The 19,138-nt window shown below is 52.3% G+C and overlaps 1 protein-coding gene across 1 annotated transcript in view; it reads left to right on the plus strand.

Annotated features, from left to right (window-relative positions):
- LOC147718157 (uncharacterized) overlaps positions 1-19,138 on the plus strand; it is a 127,026-nt gene that overhangs the window by 84,737 nt on the left and 23,151 nt on the right. Inside the window, exon 2 of the mRNA XM_086919231.1 lies at positions 18,049-18,159. Coding sequence (XP_086775357.1) covers positions 18,049-18,159 — 111 coding nt within the window. The remainder of the gene's footprint in view (positions 1-18,048; positions 18,160-19,138) is intronic.

Here is a 19,138-nt window from a genome sequence, read left to right on the forward strand (position 1 = left end):
CGATCAGGTTTCCGTGCATGGCTATCCAAACAGCTCCGATCAGGTTCACGTGCATGGCTATCCAAACAGCTCCGATCAGGTTTCCGTGCATGGCTATCCAAACAGCTCCGATCAGGTGCACGTGCATGGCTATCCAGTCAGCTCTGATGAGGTTCACATGCAAGGCTATCCAAACAGCTCCGATCAAGTGCACGTGCATGGCTATCCAGTCAGCTCTGATCAGGTTCACGTGCAAGGCTATCCAAACAGCTCCGATCAGGTGCACGTGCATGGCTATCCAGTCAGCTCCGATCAGGTTTCCGTGCAAGGCTATCCAGCCAGCTCCGATCAGGTGCATGTGCATGGCTATCCAAACAGCTCCGATCAGGTGCACGTGCATGGCTATCCAAACAGCTCCGATCAGGTTCACGTGCAAGGCTATCCTGTCAGCTCTGATCAGGTTCACGTGCATGGCTATCCAAACAGCTCCGATCAGGTTTCCGTGCATGGCTATCCAAACAGCTCCGATCAGGTTCACGTGCATGGCTATCCAGTCAGCTCTGATCAGGTTCACGTGCAAAGCTATCCAAACAGCTCCGATCAGGTTTCCGTGCATGGCTATCCAGTCAGCTCTGATCAGGTTCACGTGCAAGGCTATCCAAACAGCTCCGATCAGGTTCACGTGCATGGCTATCCAGTCAGCTCTGATCAGGTTCACGTGCAAAGCTATCCAAACAGCTCCGATCAGGTTTCAGTGCATGGCTATCCAGTCAGCTCTGATCAGGTTCACGTGCATGGCTATCCAAACAGATCCGATCAGGTTCACGTGCATGGCTATCCAGTCAGCTCCGATCAGGTTTCCGTGCATGGCTATCCAAACAGTTCCGATCAGGTGCACGTGCATGGCAATCCAAACAGCTCAGATCAGGTTCACGTGCATGGCTATCCAAACAGCTCCGATCAGGTGCACGTGCATGGCAATCCAAACAGCTCAGATCAGGTTTCCGTGCATGGCTATCCAAACAGCTCCGATCAGGTTCACGTGCAAGGCTATCCAGTCAGCTCAGATCAGGTTTCCGTGAATGGCTATCCAAACAGCTCCGATCAGGTGCACGTGCATGGCTACCTGTCAGCTCCGATCAAGTTTCCGTGCATGGCTATCCAAACAGCTCCGATCAGGTGCACGTGCATGGCAATACAAACAGCTCAGATCAGGTTTCCGTGCATGGCTATCCAGTCAGCTCTGATCAGGTTCACGTGCAAGGCTATCCAAACAGCTCCGATCAGGTTCACGTGCATGGCTATCTAGTCAGCTCCGATCAGGTTTCCGTGCATGGCTATCCAAACAGCTCCGATCAGGTTCACATGCATGGCTATCCAAACAGCTCCGATAAGGTTTCCGTGCATGGCTATCTAAACAGCTCCGATCAGGTTCACGTGCATGGCTATCCAAACAGCTCCGATCAGGTTTCCGTGCATGGCTATCCAAACAGCTCCGATCAGGTTCACGTGCATGGCTTTCCAGTCAGCTCCGATAAGGTTCACGTGCAAGGCTATCCTGTCAGCTCCGATCAGGTTTCCGTGCATGGCTATCCAAACAGCTCCGATCAGGTTCACGTGCATGGCTATCCAAACAGCTCCGATCAGGTTTCCGTGCATGGCTATCCAAACAGCTCCGATCAGGTGCACGTGCATGGCTATCCAGTCAGCTCTGATCAGGTTCACGTGCAAAGCTATCCAAACAGCTCCAATCAGGTTTCCGTGCATGGCTATCCAGTCAGCTCTAATCAGGTTCACGTACAAGGCTATCCAAACAGCTCCGATCAGGTTCACGTGCATGGCTATCCAGTCAGCTCCGATCAGGTTTCCGTGCATGGCTATCCAAACAGCTCCGATTAGGTTCACGTGCATGGCTATCCAAACAGCTCCGATAAGGTTTCCGTGCATGGCTATCCAAACAGCTCTGATCAGGTTCACGTGCATGGCTATCCTGTCAGCTCCGATCAGGTTAACGTGCATGGCTATCCTGTCAGCTCCGATCAGGTTTCCGTGCAAGGCTATCCTGTCAGCTCTGATCAGGTTCACGTGCAAGGCTATCCAAACAGCTCCGATCAGGTTCACGTGCATGGCTATCCAGTCAGGTCCGATCAGGTTTCGGTGCATGGCTATCCAAACAGCTCCGATCAGGTTCACGTGCATGTCTATCCAGTCAGGTCTGATCAGGTTTCAGTGCATGGCTATCCAAACAGCTCCGATCAGGTTCACGTGCATGGCTATCCTGTCAGCTCCGATCAGGTTTCCGTGCATGGCTATCCAAACAGCTCCGATCAGGTTCACGTGCATGTCTATCCAGTCATGTCTGATCAGGTTTCAGTGCATGGCTATCCAAACAGCTCCGATCAGGTTCACGTGCATGGCTATCCTGTCAGCTCCGATCAGGTTTCCGTGCATGGCTATCCAAACAGCTCCGATCAGGTTCATGTGCATGGCTTTCCAGTCAGCTCTGATCAGGTTAACGTGCAAGGCTATCCTGTCAGCTTCGATCAGGTTTCCGTGCATGGCTATCCAAACAGCTCCGATCAGGTTCACGTGCATGGCTATCCAAACAGCTCCGATCAGGTTTCCGTGCATGGCTATCCAAACAGCTCCGATCAGGTGCACGTGCATGGCTATCCAGTCAGCTCTGATCAGGTTCACATGCAAGGCTATCCAAACAGCTCCAATCAGGTGCACGTGCATGGCTATCCAGTCAGCTCTGATCAGGTTCACGTGCAAGGCTATCCAAACAGCTCCGATCAGGTTCATGTGCATGGCTATCCAGTCAGCTCTGATCAGGTTCACGTGCAAAGCTATCCAAACAGCTCCAATCAGGTTTCAGTGCATGGCTATCCAGTCAGCTCTGATCAGGTTCACGTGCATGGCTATCCAAACAGCTCCGATCAGGTTCACGTGCATGGCTATCCAGTCAGCTCCGATCAGGTTTCCGTGCATGGCTATCCTGTCAGCTCCGATCAGGTTTCCGTGCATGGCTATCCAAACAGCTCCGATCAGGTTCACGTGCATGGCTATCCAGTCAGGTCCGATCAGGTTTCGGTGCATGGCTATCCAAACAGCTCCGATCAGGTACACGTGCATGGCTATCCAAACAGCTCCGATCAGGTTCACGTGCATGGCTATCCAAACAGCTCCGATCAGGTTTCCGTGCATGGCTATCCAAACAGCTCCGATCAGGTTCACGTGCTTGGCTTTCCAGTCAGCTCTGATCAGGTTCAAGTGCAAGGCTATCCTGTCAGCTCCGATCAGGTTTCCGTGCATGGCTATCCAAACAGCTCCGATCAGGTTCACTTGCATGGCTATCCAAACAGCTCCGATCAGGTTTCCGTGCATGGCTATCCAAACAGCTCCGATCAGGTGCACGTGCATGGCTATCCAGTCAGCTCTGATCAGGTTCACATGCAAGGCTATCCAAACAGCTCTGATCAGGTGCACGTGCATGGCTATCCAGTCAGCTCTGATCAGGTTCACGTGCAAGGCTATCCAAACAGCTCCAATCAGGTGCACGTGCATGGCTATCCAGTCAGCTCCGATCAGGTTTGCGTGCAGGGCTATCCAGCCAGCTCCGATCAGGTTTCCGTGCATGGCTATCCAAACAGCTCCGATCAGGTGCACGTGCATGGCTATCCAAACAGCTCCGATCAGGTTCACGTGCAAGGCTATCCTGTCAGCTCTGATCAGGTTCACGTGCATGGCTATCCAAACAGCTCCGATCAGGTTTCCGTGCATGGCTATCCAAACAGCTCCGATCAGGTTCACGTGCATGGCTATCCAGTCAGCTCTGATCAGGTTCATGTGCAAAGCTATCCAAACAGCTCCGATCAGGTTTCTGTGCATGGCTATCCAGTCAGCTCTGATCAGGTTCACGTGCAAGGCTATCCAAACAGCTCCGATCAGGTTCACGTGCATGGCTATCCAGTCAGCTCTGATCAGGTTCACGTGCAAAGCTATACAAACAGCTCCAATCAGGTTTCAGTGCATGGCTATCCAGTCAGCTCTGATCAGGTTCACGTGCATGGCTATCCAAACAGCTCCGATCAGGTTCACGTGCATGGCTATCCAGTCAGCTCCGATCAGGTTTCCGTGCATGGCTATCCTGTCAGCTCCGATCAGGTTTCCGTGCATGGCTATCCAAACAGCTCCGATCAGGTTCACGTGCATGGCTATCCAGTCAGGTCCGATCAGGTTTCGGTGCATGGCTATCCAAACAGCTCCGATCAGGTTCACGTGCATGGCTATCCAGTCAGCTCTGATCAGGTTCACGTGCATGGCTATCCTGTCAGCTCCGATCAGGTTCACGTGCATGGCTATCCTGTCAGCTCCGATCAGGTTTCCGTGCAAGGCTATCCTGTCAGCTCTGATCAGGTTCACGTGCAAGGCTATCCAAACAGCTCCAATCAGGTTCACGTGCATGGCTATCCAGTCAGGTCCGATCAGGTTTCGGTGCATGGCTATCGAAACAGCTCCGATCAGGTTCACGTGCATGGCTATCCAGTCAGGTCCGATCAGGTTTCGGTGCATGGCTATCCAAAGAGCTCCGATCAGGTTCTTGTGCATGGCTATCCTGTCAGCTCCGATCAGTTTTCCGTGCATGGCTATCCAAACAGCTCCGATCAGGTTCACGTGCATGGCTTTCCAGTCAGCTCTGATCAGGTTCACGTGCAAGGCTATCCTGTCAGCTCCGATCAGGTTTCCGTGCATGGCTATCCAAACAGCTCCGATCAGGTTCACGTGCATGGCTATTCAAACAGCTCTGATCAGGTTTCCATGCATGGCTATCCAAACAGCTCCGATCAGGTGCACGTGCATGACTATCCAGTCTGCTCTGATGAGGTTCACATGCAAGGCTATCCAAACAGCTCCAATCAGGTGCACGTGCATGGCTATCCAGTCAGCTCTGATCAGGTTCACGTGCAAGGCTATCCAAACAGCTCCGATCAGGTTTCCGTGCATGGCTATCCAGTCAGCTCCGATCAGGTTTCCATGCAAGGCTATCCAGCCAGCTCCGATCAGGTTTCCGTGCATGGCTATCCAAACAGCTCCGATCAGGTTTCCGTGCATGGCTATCCAAACAGCTCCGATCAGGTTCACGTGCAAGGCTATCCTGTCAGCTCTGATCAGGTTCACGTGCATGGCTATCCAAACAGCTCCGATCAGGTTTCCGTGCATGGCTATCCAAAGAGCTCCGATCAGGTTCACGTGCATGGCTATCCAGTCAGCTCTGATCAGGTTCACGTGCAAAGCTATCCAAACAGCTTCGATCAGGTTTCCGTGCATGGCTATCCAGTAAGCTCTGATCAGGTTCACGTGCAAGGCTATCCAAACAGCTCCAATCAGGTTCACGTGCATGGCTATCCAGTCAGCTCTGATCAGTTTCACGTGCAAGGCTATCCAAACAGCTCCGATCAGGTTCACGTGCATGGCTATCCAGTCAGCTCCGATCAGGTTTCCGTGCATGGCTATCCAAACAGCTCCGATCAGGTTCACGTGCATGGCTATTTAGTCAGCTCCGATCAGGTTTCCGTGCATGGCTATCCTGTCAACTCCGATCAGGTTTCCGTGCATGGCTATCCAAACAGCTCCGATCAGGTTCACGTGCATGGCTATCCAGTCAGGTCAGATCAAGTTTCGGTGCATGGCTATCCAAACAGCTCCGATCAGGTTCACGTGCATGGCTATCCAGTCAGCTCTGATCAGGTTCACGTGCATGGCTATCCTGTCAGCTCCGATCAGGTTCACGTGCATGGCTATCCTGTCAGCTCCGATCAGGTTTCCGTGCAAGGCTATCCTGTCAGCTCTGATCAGGTTCACGTGCAAGGCTATCCAAACAGCTCCGATCAGGTTCACGTGCATGGCTATCCAGTCAGGTTCGATCAGGTTTCGGTGCATGGCTATCCAAACAGCTCTGATCAGGTTCACGTGCATGGCTATCCAAACAGCTCCGATCAGGTGCACGTGCATGACAATCCAAACAGCTCAGATCATGTTTCCGTGCATGGCTATCCAAACAGCTCCGATCAGGTTCGCGTGCAAGGCTATCCAGTCAGCTCAGATCAGGTTTCCGTGAATGGCTATCCAAACAGCTCCGATCAGGTGCACGTGCATGGCTACCTGTCAGCTCCGATCAAGTTTCCGTGCATGGCTATCCAAACAGCTCCGATCAGGTGCACGTGCATGGCAATACAAACAGCTCAGATCAGGTTTCCGTGCATGGCTATCCAGTCAGCTCTGATCAGGTTCACGTGCAAAGCTATCCAAACAGCTCCGATCAGGTTCACGTGCATGGCTATCCAGTCAGCTCCGATCAGGTTTCCGTGCATGGCTATCCAAACAGCTCCGATCAGGTTCACATGCATGGCTATCCAAACAGCTCCGATAAGGTTTCCGTGCATGGCTATCCAAACAGCTCCGATCAGGTTCACGTGCATGGCTATCCAAACAGCTCCGATCAGGTTTCCGTGCATGGCTATCCAAACAGCTCCGATCAGGTTCACGTGCATGGCTTTCCAGTCAGCTCCGATAAGGTTCACGTGCAAGGCTATCCTGTCAGCTCCGATCAGGTTTCCGTGCATGGCTATCCAAACAGCTCCGATCAGGTTCACGTGCATGGCTATCCAAACAGCTCCGATCAGGTTTCCGTGCATGGCTATCCAAACAGCTCCGATCAGGTGCACGTGCATGGCTATCCAGTCAGGTCTGATCAGGTTCACGTGCAAAGCTATCCAAACAGCTCCAATCAGGTTTCCGTGCATGGCTATCCAGTCAGCTCTAATCAGGTTCACGTACAAGGCTATCCAAACAGCTCCGATCAGGTTCACGTGCATGGCTATCCAGTCAGCTCCGATCAGGTTTCCGTGCATGGCTATCCAAACAGCTCCGATCAGGTTCACGTGCATGGCTATCCAAACAGCTCCGATAAGGTTTCCGTGCATGGCTATCCAAACAGCTCCAATCAGGTTCACGTGCATGGCTATCCAAACAGCTCCGATCAGGTTTCCGTGCATGGCTATCCAAACAGCTCCGATCAGGTTCACGTGCATGGCTTTCCAGTCAGCTCTGATAAGGTTCACGTGCAAGGATATCCTGTCAGCTCCTATCAGGTTTCCGTGCATGGCTATCCAATTAGCTCCGATCAGGTTCACGTGCATGGCTATCCAGTCAGGTCCGATCAGGTTTCGGTGCATGGCTATCCAAACAGCTTCGATCAGGTTCACGTGCATGGCTATTCTGTCAGCTCCGATCAGGTTCACGTGCATGTCTATCCTGTCAGCTCCGATCAGGTTCACGCGCATGGCTATCCAAACAGCTCAGATCAGGTTCACATGCATGGCTATCCAAACAGCTCCGATCAGGTTCACGTGCATGGCTAATCCAAACAGCTCCGATCAGGTTCACGTGCATGGCTATCCAAACAGCTCCGATCAGGTGCACGTGCATGGCAATCCAAACAGCTCAGATCATGTTTCCGTGCATGGCTATCCAAACAGCTCCTATCAGGTGCACGTGCATGGCAATCCAAACAGCTCAGATCAGGTTTCCGTGCATGGCTATCCAAACAGCTCCGATCAGGTTCACGTGCAAGGCTATCCAGTCAGCTCAGATCAGGTTTCCGTGCATGGCTATCCAAACAGCTCCGATCAGGTGCAGATGCATTGCTACCTGTCAGCTCCAATCAAGTTTCCGTGCATGGCTATCCAAACAGCTCCGATCAGGTGCACGTGCATGGCAATACAAACAGCTCAGATCAGGTTTCCGTGCATGGCTATCCAGTCAGCTCTGATCAGGTTCACGTGCAAGGCTATCTGAACAGATCCGATCAGGTTCACGTGCATGGCTATCCAAACAGCTCCGATCAGGTTTCCGTGCATGGCTATCCAAACAGCTCCGATCAGGTTCACGTGCATGGCTATCCAAACAGCTCCGATAAGGTTTCCGTGCATGGCTATCCAAACAGCTCTGATCAGGTTCACGTGCATGGCTATCCAAACAGCTCCGATCAGGTTTCCGTGCATGGCTATCCAAACAGCTCCGATCAGGTTCACGTGCATGGCTTTCCAGTCAGCTCTGATCAGGTTCACATGCAAGGCTATCCAAACAGCTCCGATCAGGTGCACGTGCATGGCTATCCAGTCAGCTCTGATCAGGTTCACGTGCAAGGCTATCCAAACAGCTCCGATCAGGTGCACGTGCATGGCTATCCAGTCAGCTCCGATCAGGTTTCCGTGCAAGGCTATCCAAACAGCTCCGATCAGGTGCACGTGCAAGGCTATCCTGTCAGCTCCGATCAGGTTTCCGTGCATGGCTATCCAAACAGCTCCGATCAGGTTCACGTGCATGGCTATCCAAACAGCTCCGATCAGGTTTCCGTGCATGGCTATCCAAACAGCTCCGATCAGGTGCACGTGCATGGCTTTCCAGTCAGCTCTGATCAGGTTCACATGCAAGGCTATCCAAACAGCTCCGATCAGGTGCACGTGCATGGCTATCCAGTCAGCTCTGATCAGGTTCACGTGCAAGGCTATCCAAACAGCTCCGATCAGGTGCACGTGCATGGCTATCCAGTCAGCTCCGATCAGGTTTCCGTGCAAGGCTATCCAGCCAGCTCCGATCAGGTTTCCGTGCATGGCTATCCAAACAGCTCCGATCAGGTTTCCGTGCATGGCTATCCAAACAGCTCTGATCAGGTTCACGTGCAAGGCTATCCTGTCAGCTCTGATCAGGTTCACGTGCATGGCTATCCAAACAGCTCCGATCAGGTTTCCGTGCATGGCTATCCAAAGAGCTCCGATCAGGTTCACGTGCATGGCTATCCAGTCAGCTCTGATCAGGTTCACGTGCAAAGCTATCCAAACAGCTCCGATCAGGTTTCCGTGCATGGCTATCCAGTCAGCTCTGATCAGGTTCACGTGCAAAGCTATCCAAACAGCTCCCATCAGGTTTACGTGCATGGCTATCCAGTCAGCTCTGATCAGGTTCACGTGCAAGGCTATCCAAACAGCTACGATCAGGTTCACGTGCATGGCTATCCAGTCTGCTCTGATCAGGTTCACGTGCAAAGCTATCTAAACATCTCCGATCAGGTTTCCGTGCATGGCTATCCAGTCAGTTCTGATCACGTTCACGTGCAAGGCTATCCAAACAGCTCCGATCATGTTCACGTGCATGGCTATCCAGTCAGCTCCAATCAGGTTTCCGTGCATGGCTATCCAGTCAGCTCTGATCAGGTTCACATGCATGGCTATCCAGTCAGCTCCGATCAGGTTCACGTGCATGGCTATCCAGTCAGCTCTGATCAGGTTCACGTGCAAAGCTATCCAAACAGCTCCGATCAGGTTTCCGTGCATGGCTATCCAGTCAGCTCTGATCAGGTTCACATGCAAAGCTATCCAAACAGCTCCAATCAGGTTTCCGTGCATGGCTATCCAGTCAGCTCTGATCAGGTTCACGTGCAAGGCTATCCAAACAGCTCCGATCAGGTTCACGTGCATGGCTATCCATTCAGCTCTGATCAGGTTAACGTGCAAAGCTATCCAAACAGCTCCGATCAGGTTTCCGTGCATGGCTATCCAGTCAGCTCTGATCACGTTCACGTGCATGGCTATCCAAACAGCTCCGATCATGTTCACGTGCATGGCTACCTGTCAGCTCCGATCAAGTTTCCGTGCATGGCTATCCAAACAGCTCCGATCAGGTGCACGTGCATGGCAATACAAACAGCTCAGATCAGGTTTCCGTGCATGGCTATCCAGTCAGCTCTGATCAGGTTCACGTGCAAGGCTATCCAAACAGCTCCGATCAGGTTCACGTGCATGGCTATCCAAACAGCTCCGATCAGGTTTCCGTGCATGGCTATCCAAACAGCTCCGATCAGGTTCACGTGCATGGCTATCCAAACAGCTCCGATAAGGTTTCCGTGCATGGCTATCCAAACAGCTCCGATCAGGTTCACGTGCATGGCTATCCAAACAGCTCCGATCAGGTTTCCGTGCATGGCTATCCAAACAGCTCCGATCAGGTTCACGTGCATGGCTTTCCAGTCAGCTCTGATCAGGTTCACGTGCAAGGCTATCCTGTCAGCTCCGATCAGGTTTCCGTGCATGGCTATCCAAACAGCTCCGATCAGGTTCACGTGCATGGCTATCCAAACAGCTCCGATCAGGTTTCCGTGCATGGCTATCCAAACAGCTCCGATCAGGTGCACGTGCATGGCTATCCAGTCAGCTCTGATGAGGTTCACATGCAAGGCTATCCAAACAGCTCCGATCAAGTGCACGTGCATGGCTATCCAGTCAGCTCTGATCAGGTTCACGTGCAAGGCTATCCAAACAGCTCCGATCAGGTGCACGTGCATGGCTATCCAGTCAGCTCCGATCAGGTTTCCGTGCAAGGCTATCCAGCCAGCTCCGATCAGGTGCATGTGCATGGCTATCCAAACAGCTCCGATCAGGTGCACGTGCATGGCTATCCAAACAGCTCCGATCAGGTTCACGTGCAAGGCTATCCTGTCAGCTCTGATCAGGTTCACGTGCATGGCTATCCAAACAGCTCCGATCAGGTTTCCGTGCATGGCTATCCAAACAGCTCCGATCAGGTTCACGTGCATGGCTATCCAGTCAGCTCTGATCAGGTTCACGTGCAAAGCTATCCAAACAGCTCCGATCAGGTTTCCGTGCATGGCTATCCAGTCAGCTCTGATCAGGTTCACGTGCAAGGCTATCCAAACAGCTCCGATCAGGTTCACGTGCATGGCTATCCAGTCAGCTCTGATCAGGTTCACGTGCAAAGCTATCCAAACAGCTCTGATCAGGTTTCAGTGCATGGCTATCCAGTCAGCTCTGATCAGGTTCACGTGCATGGCTATCCAAACAGATCCGATCAGGTTCACGTGCATGGCTATCCAGTCAGCTCCGATCAGGTTTCCGTGCATGGCTATCCTGTCAGCTCCGATCAGGTTTCCGTGCATGGCTATCCAAACAGCTCCGATCAGGTTCACGTGCATGGCTATCCAGTCAGCTCTGATCAGGTTCACGTGCATGGCTATCCTGTCAGCTCCGATCAGGTTAACGTGCATGGCTATCCTGTCAGCTCCGATCAGGTTTCCGTGCAAGGCTATCCTGTCAGCTCTGATCAGGTTCACGTGCAAGGCTATCCAAACAGCTCCGATCAGGTTCACGTGCATGGCTATCCAGTCAGGTCCGATCAGGTTTCGGTGCATGGCTATCCAAACAGCTCCGATCAGGTTCATGTGCATGTCTATCCAGTCAGGTCCGATCAGGTTTCAGTGCATGGCTATCCAAACAGCTCCGATCAGGTTCACGTGCATGGCTATCCTGTCAGCTCCGATCAGGTTTCCGTGCATGGCTATCCAAACAGCTCCGATCAGGTTCATGTGCATGGCTTTCCAGTCAGCTCTGATCAGGTTAACGTGCAAGGCTATCCTGTCAGCTCCGATCAGGTTTCCGTGCATGGCTATCCAAACAGCTCCGATCAGGTTCACGTGCATGGCTATCCAAACAGCTCCGATCAGGTTTCCATGCATGGCTATCCAAGCAGCTCCGATCAGGTGCACGTGCATGGCTATCCAGTCAGCTCTGATCAGGTTCACATGCAAGGCTATCCAAACAGCTCCAATCAGGTGCACGTGCATGGCTATCCAGTCAGCTCTGATCAGGTTCACGTGCAAGGCTATCCAAACAGCTCCGATCAGGTTCATGTGCATGGCTATCCAGTCAGCTCTGATCAGGTTCACGTGCAAAGCTATCCAAACAGCTCCAATCAGGTTTCAGTGCATGGCTATCCAGTCAGCTCTGATCAGGTTCACGTGCATGGCTATCCAAACAGCTCCGATCAGGTTCACGTGCATGGCTATCCAGTCAGCTCCGATCAGGTTTCCGTGCATGGCTATCCTGTCAGCTCCGATCAGGTTTCCGTGCAAGGCTATCCAAACAGCTCCGATCAGGTTCACGTGCATGGCTATCCAGTCAGGTCCGATCAGGTTTCGGTGCATGACTATCCAAACAGCTCCGATCAGGTACACGTGCATGGCTATCCAAACAGCTCCGATAAGGTTTCCGTGCATGGCTATCCAAACAGCTCCGATCAGGTTCACGTGCATGGCTATCCAAACAGCTCCGATCAGGTTTCCGTGCATGGCTATCTAAACAGCTCCGATCAGGTTCACGTGCTTGGCTTTCCAGTCAGCTCTGATCAGGTTCAAGTGCAAGGCTATCCTGTCAGCTCCGATCAGGTTTCCGTGCATGGCTATCCAAACAGCTCCGATCAGGTTCACTTGCATGGCTATCCAAACAGCTCCGATCAGGTTTCCGTGCATGGCTATCCAAACAGCTCCGATCAGGTGCACGTGCATGGCTATCCAGTCAGCTCTGATCAGGTTCACATGCAAGGCTATCCAAACAGCTCTGATCAGGTGCACGTGCATGGCTATCCAGTCAGCTCTGATCAGGTTCACGTGCAAGGCTATCCAAACAGCTCCAATCAGGTGCACGTGCATGGCTATCCAGTCAGCTCCGATCAGGTTTGCGTGCAAGGCTATCCAGCCAGCTCCGATCAGGTTTCCGTGCATGGCTATCCAAACAGCTCCGATCAGGTGCACGTGCATGGCTATCCAAACAGCTCCGATCAGGTTCACGTGCAAGGCTATCCTGTCAGCTCTGATCAGGTTCACGTGCATGGCTATCCAAACAGCTCCGATCAGGTTTCCGTGCATGGCTATCCAAACAGCTCCGATCAGGTTCACGTGCATGGCTATCCAGTCAGCTCTGATCAGGTTCATGTGCAAAGCTATCCAAACAGCTCCGATCAGGTTTCTGTGCATGGCTATCCAGTCAGCTCTGATCAGGTTCACGTGCAAGGCTATCCAAACAGCTCAGATCAGGTTCACGTGCATGGCTATCCAGTCAGCTCTGATCAGGTTCACGTGCAAAGCTATACAAACAGCTCCAATCAGGTTTCAGTGCATGGCTATCCAGTCAGCTCTGATCAGGTTCACGTGCATGGCTATCCAAACAGCTCCGATCAGGTTCACGTGCATGGCTATCCAGTCAGCTCCGATCAGGTTTCTGTGCATGGCTATCCTGTCAGCTCCGATCAGGTTTCCGTGCATGGCTATCCAAACAGCTCCGATCAGGTTCACGTGCATGGCTATCCAGTCAGGTCCGATCAGGTTTCGGTGCATGGCTATCCAAACAGCTCCGATCAGGTTCACGTGCATGGCTATCCAGTCAGCTCTGATCAGGTTCACGTGCATGGCTATCCTGTCAGCTCCGATCAGGTTCACGTGCATTGCTATCCTGTCAGCTCCGATCAGGTTTCCGTGCAAGGCTATCCTGTCAGCTCTGATCAGGTTCACGTGCAAGGCTATCCAAACAGCTCCAATCAGGTTCACGTGCATGGCTATCCAGTCAGGTCCGATCAGGTTTCGGTGCATGGCTATCGAAACAGCTCCGATCAGGTTCACGTGCATGGCTATCCAGTCAGGTCCGATCAGGTTTCGGTGCATGGCTATCCAAAGAGCTCCGATCAGGTTCTTGTGCATGGCTATCCTGTCAGCTCCGATCAGTTTTCCGTGCATGGCTATCCAAACAGCTCCGATCAGGTTCACGTGCATGGCTTTCCAGTCAGCTCTGATCAGGTTCACGTGCAAGGCTATCCTGTCAGCTCCGATCAGGTTTCCGTGCATGGCTATCCAAACAGCTCCGATCAGGTTCACGTGCATGGCTATTCAAACAGCTCTGATCAGGTTTCCGTGCATGGCTATCCAAACAGCTCCGATCAGGTGCACGTGCATGACTATCCAGTCAGCTCTGATCAGGTTCACATGCAAGGCTATCCAAACAGCTCCAATCAGGTGCACGTGCATGGCTATCCAGTCAGCTCTGATCAGGTTCACGTGCAAGGCTATCCAAACAGCTCCGATCAGGTTTCCGTGCATGGCTATCCAGTCAGCTCCGATCAGGTTTCCATGCAAGGCTATCCAGCCAGCTCCGATCAGGTTTCCGTGCATGGCTATCCAAACAGCTCCGATCAGGTTTCCGTGCATGGCTATCCAAACAGCTCCGATCAGGTTCACGTGCAAGGCTATCCTGTCAGCTCTGATCAGGTTCACGTGCATGGCTATCCAAACAGCTCCGATCAGGTTTCCGTGCATGGCTATCCAAAGAGCTCCGATCAGGTTCACGTGCATGGCTATCCAGTCAGCTCTGATCAGGTTCACGTGCAAAGCTATCCAAACAGCTTCGATCAGGTTTCCGTGCATGGCTATCCAGTAAGCTCTGATCAGGTTCACGTGCAAGGCTATCCAAACAGCTCCAATCAGGTTCACGTGCATGGCTATCCAGTCAGCTCTGATCAGTTTCACGTGCAAGGCTATCCAAACAGCTCCGATCAGGTTCACGTGCATGGCTATCCAGTCAGCTCCGATCAGGTTTCCGTGCATGGCTATCCAAACAGCTCCGATCAGGTTCACGTGCATGGCTATTTAGTCAGCTCCGATCAGGTTTCCGTGCATGGCTATCCTGTCAGCTCCGATCAGGTTTCCGTGCATGGCTATCCAAACAGCTCCGATCAGGTTCACGTGCATGGCTATCCAGTCAGGTCAGATCAGGTTTCGGTGCATGGCTATCCAAACAGCTCCGATCAGGTTCACGTGCATGGCTATCCAGTCAGCTCTGATCAGGTTCACGTGCATGGCTATCCTGTCAGCTCCGATCAGGTTCACGTGCATGGCTATCCTGTCAGCTCCGATCAGGTTTCCGTGCAAGGCTATCCTGTCAGCTCTGATCAGGTTCACGTGCAAGGCTATCCAAACAGCTCCGATCAGGTTCACGTGCATGGCTATCCAGTCAGGTCCGATCAGGTTTCGGTGCATGGCTATCCAAACAGCTCCGATCAGGTTCACGTGCATGGCTATCCAGTCAGGTCCGATCAGGTTTCGGTGCATGGCTATCCAAACAGCTCCAATCAGGTTCACGTGCATGGCTAATCCAAACAGCTCCGATCAGGTTCACGTGCATGGCTATCCAAACAGCTCCGATCAGGTGCACGTGCATGGCAATCCAAACAGCTCAGATCAGGTTTCCGTGCATGGCTATCCAAACAGCTCCGATCAGGTTCACGTGCAAGGCTATCCAGTCAGCTCAGATCAGGTTTCCGTGAATGGCTATCCAAACAGCTCCGATCAGGTGCACGTGCATGGCTACCTGTCAGCTCCGATCAAGTTTCCGTGCATGGCTATCCAAACAGCTCCGATCAGGTGCACGTGCATGGCAATACAAACAGCTCAGATCAGGTTTCCGTGCATGGCTATCCAGTATGCTCTGATCAGGTTCACGTGCAAGGCTATCCAAACAGCTCCGATCAGGTTCACGTGCATGGCTATCCAGTCAGCTCCGATCAGGTTTCCGTGCATGGCTATCCAAACAGCTCCGATCAGGTTCACATGCATGGCTATCCAAACAGCTCCGATAAGGTTTCCGTGCATGGCTATCTAAACAGCTCCGATCAGGTTCACGTGCATGGCTATCCAAACAGCTCCGATCAGGTTTCCGTGCATGGCTATCCAAACAGCTCCGATCAGGTTCACGTGCATGGCTTTCCAGTCAGCTCCGATAAGGTTCACGTGCAAGGCTATCCTGTCAGCTCCGATCAGGTTTCCGTGCATGGCTATCTAAACAGCTCCGATCAGGTTCACGTGCATGGCTATCCAAACAGCTCCGATCAGGTTTCCGTGCATGGCTATCCAAACAGCTCCGATCAGGTGCACGTGCATGGCTATCCAGTCAGCTCTGATCAGGTTCACGTGCAAAGCTATCCAAACAGCTCCAATCAGGTTTCCGTGCATGGCTATCCAGTCAGCTCTAATCAGGTTCACGTACAAGGCTATCCAAACAGCTCCGATCAGGTTCACGTGCATGGCTATCCAGTCAGCTCCGATCAGGTTTCCGTGCATGGCTATCCAAACAGCTCCGATTAGGTTCACGTGCATGGCTATCCAAACAGCTCCGATAAGGTTTCCGTGCATGGCTATCCAAACAGCTCCGATCAGGTTCACGTGCATGGCTATCCAAACAGCTCCGATCAGGTTTCCGTGCATGGCTATCCAAACAGCTCCGATCAGGTTCACGTGCATGGCTTTCCAGTCAGCTCTGATAAGGTTCACGTGCAAGGATATCCTGTCAGCTCCTATCAGGTTTCCGTGCATGGCTATCCAATTAGCTCCGATCAGGTTCACGTGCATGGCTATCCAAACAGCTCCGATCAGGTTTCCGTGCATGGCTATCCAAACCGCTCCGATCAGGTGCACGTGCATGGCTATCCAGTCAGCTCTGATCAGGTTCACATGCAAGGCTATCCAAACAGTTCCGATCAGGTGCACGTGCATGGCTATCCAGTCAGCTCCGATCAGGTTTCCGTGCAAGGCTATCCAGCCAGCTCCGATCAGGTTTCCGTGCATGGCTATCCAAACAGCTCCGATCAGGTTTCCGTGCATGGCTATCCAAACAGCTCCGATCAGGTTCACGTGCAAGGCTATGCTGTCAGCTCTGATCAGGTTCACGTGCATGGCTATCCAAACAGCTCCGATCAGGTTTCCGTGCATGGCTATCCAAAGAGCTCCGATCAGGTTCACGTGCATGGCTATCCAGTCAGCTCTGATCAGGTTCACGTGCAAAGCTATCCAAACAGCTCCGATCAGGTTTCCGTGCATGGCTATCCAGTCAGCTCTGATCAGGTTCACGTGCAAAGCTATCCAAACAGCTCCAATCAGGTTTCCGTGCATGGCTATCCAGTCAGCTCTGATCAGGTTCACGTGTAAGGCTATCCAAACAGCTCCGATCAGGTTCACGTGCATGGCTATCCAGTCAGCTCTGATCAGGTTCACGTGCAAAGCTATCCAAACAGCTCCGATCAGGTTTCCGTGCATGGCTATCCAGTCAGCTCTGATCACGTTCACGTGCATGGCTATCCAAACAGCTCCGATCATGTTCCGTGCATGGCTATCCAGTCAGCTCCGATCAGGTTTCCGTGCATGGCTATCCAGTCAGCTCTGATCAGGTTCACGTGCATGGCTATCCAGTCAGCTCTGATCAGGTTCACGTGCATGGCTATCCAGTCAGCTCCGATCAGGTTCACGTGCATGGCTATCCTGTCAGCTCCGATCAGGTTTCCGTGCAAGGCTATCCCGTCAGCTCTGATCAGGTTCACGTGCATGGCTATCCAAACAGCTCCGATCAGGTTTCCGTGCATGGCTATCCAGTCAGGTCCGATCAGGTTTCCGTGCAAGGCTATCCTGTCAGCTCTGATCAGGTTCACGTGCATGGCTATCCAGTCAGCTCCGATCAGGTTCACGTGCATGGCTATCCTGTCAGCTTTGATCAGGTTTCCGTGCAAGGCTATCCTGTCAGCTCCGATCAGGTGCACGTGCATGGCTATCCAAACAGCTCCGATCAGGTGCACGTGCATGGCTATCCAGACAGCTCTGATCATGTTTCTGTGCATGCTCAATACAAGGCTCGTACCTGGTGCACACTGCAGGCAGGGCACAGTGTCTTGAGTCTTCCAAGGGCTTCTATTTACTGGCAGTCCTGACCCTGCAGGGAGAGATCCCCGCAGCTGAAGGATGTCTGAAGATACCCATCGCAGCCTAACATGCGGCAGACACACACTGTCTGAAAACCACTTGTGCATCACAAAGGAATGTACGCAGTAGGGGGCGTCTTTTGTGTGGTACGACCTCCCGGGAGCTTGCCTGATTTTGTGGGCACTTTTGAAAGAAGCGCAGTCTTTTTACAAAACTGAAGTTATTTTGCAAATGGCGAAATCGATCCTGGAGTGTGTGTGCATTAGTCTTGTTGGATTTAAACTGCATTAAACAAAGCTATCAGGCCTGAATGCACTGAGCAAACCATGAACAGATACATCTATTAATGCTTAGAAGGCACTGTGCGAGCTCAGCACTTTTGCATATGTCACTTATGTTTGGTTTCTTTCCTTTTTCAGCTTACTCCTTGAAGTGCTATCAATGCCTTGCCTCCACTGGGAGGTGCGACACTCCGAGCACCTGTGAAGGGAGGACAGACAAGTACTGCGCCACATTGACCGCCACCGCAGGTAAGTGAGGTCAGCCCAACCCTGTCATGTTTATTTGCTGCAGCTAGCAACTTGTGGGGGCGAAATGTGAATCCTGCTAAAAACTTGATGAAATGTATCCTGGGAATCATCTTAAAATACAAACTCAACATGATGTGCTCAGTCGGCTTCTCCCATTTATATATGCTACGCATCCTTAAATAAATCTTCTTATGGATCCCTAAGAGCACTAAATATACTACCACTCATGCCCTGGTCATCAGCACACTTGACGACGGCAAAGCAATGTATGCCGGAATACCCAACCACCTCCTCTGCCATCTTCAAACCATCCAGATCACCGCTGCTAGATAGGTCCTAGAGCTCCCACGACTCACCCACACCTCACCTCACCTCCGAGATATCCACCGGCTGCCGATACACAAACAATGCCAATTCCAACTCCTCACACACGCATACAAGGCACTGCACAACACTGGACCAGCCTACCTCAACTACCACTGCTACTTCCACCAGCCCAGCAGACACCTACACTCTGCCTCACTCGCTCTCGCACACACACCTCGCATCCGCAAAAGCAGAACAGGAGGCCTAGCCTTGTCCTACCTCACACCTTTGGAACAGCGCCCTCTACATACGGCGGCCTCTTCCTCGCTTCTTGAAGTCTGCAGGAAGCTGAAGACCTGGCTCTTCAACTAACACCCAGCAGGAGACCTCCACGCTTCTTGAAGTCTGCAAGAAGCTGAAGACCTGGCTCTTCAACTAACACCCAGCAGGAGACCTCCACGCTTCTTGAAGTCTGCAAGAAGCTGAAGACCTGGCTCTTCAACTAACGCCCAGCAGGAGACCTCCACGCTTCTTGAAGTCTGTAAGAAGCTGAAGACCTGGCTCTTCAACTAACGCCCAGCAGGAGACCTCCACGCTTCTTGAAGTCTGCAGGAAGCTGAGGACCTGGCTCTTCAACTAACACCCAGCAGGAGACCTCCACGCTTCTGGAAGT

This window comes from Lissotriton vulgaris, chromosome 4_2 (assembly GCF_964263255.1).
Source record: "Lissotriton vulgaris chromosome 4_2, aLisVul1.2, whole genome shotgun sequence".
Classification (NCBI taxonomy): Eukaryota; Metazoa; Chordata; class Amphibia; order Caudata; family Salamandridae; genus Lissotriton; species Lissotriton vulgaris.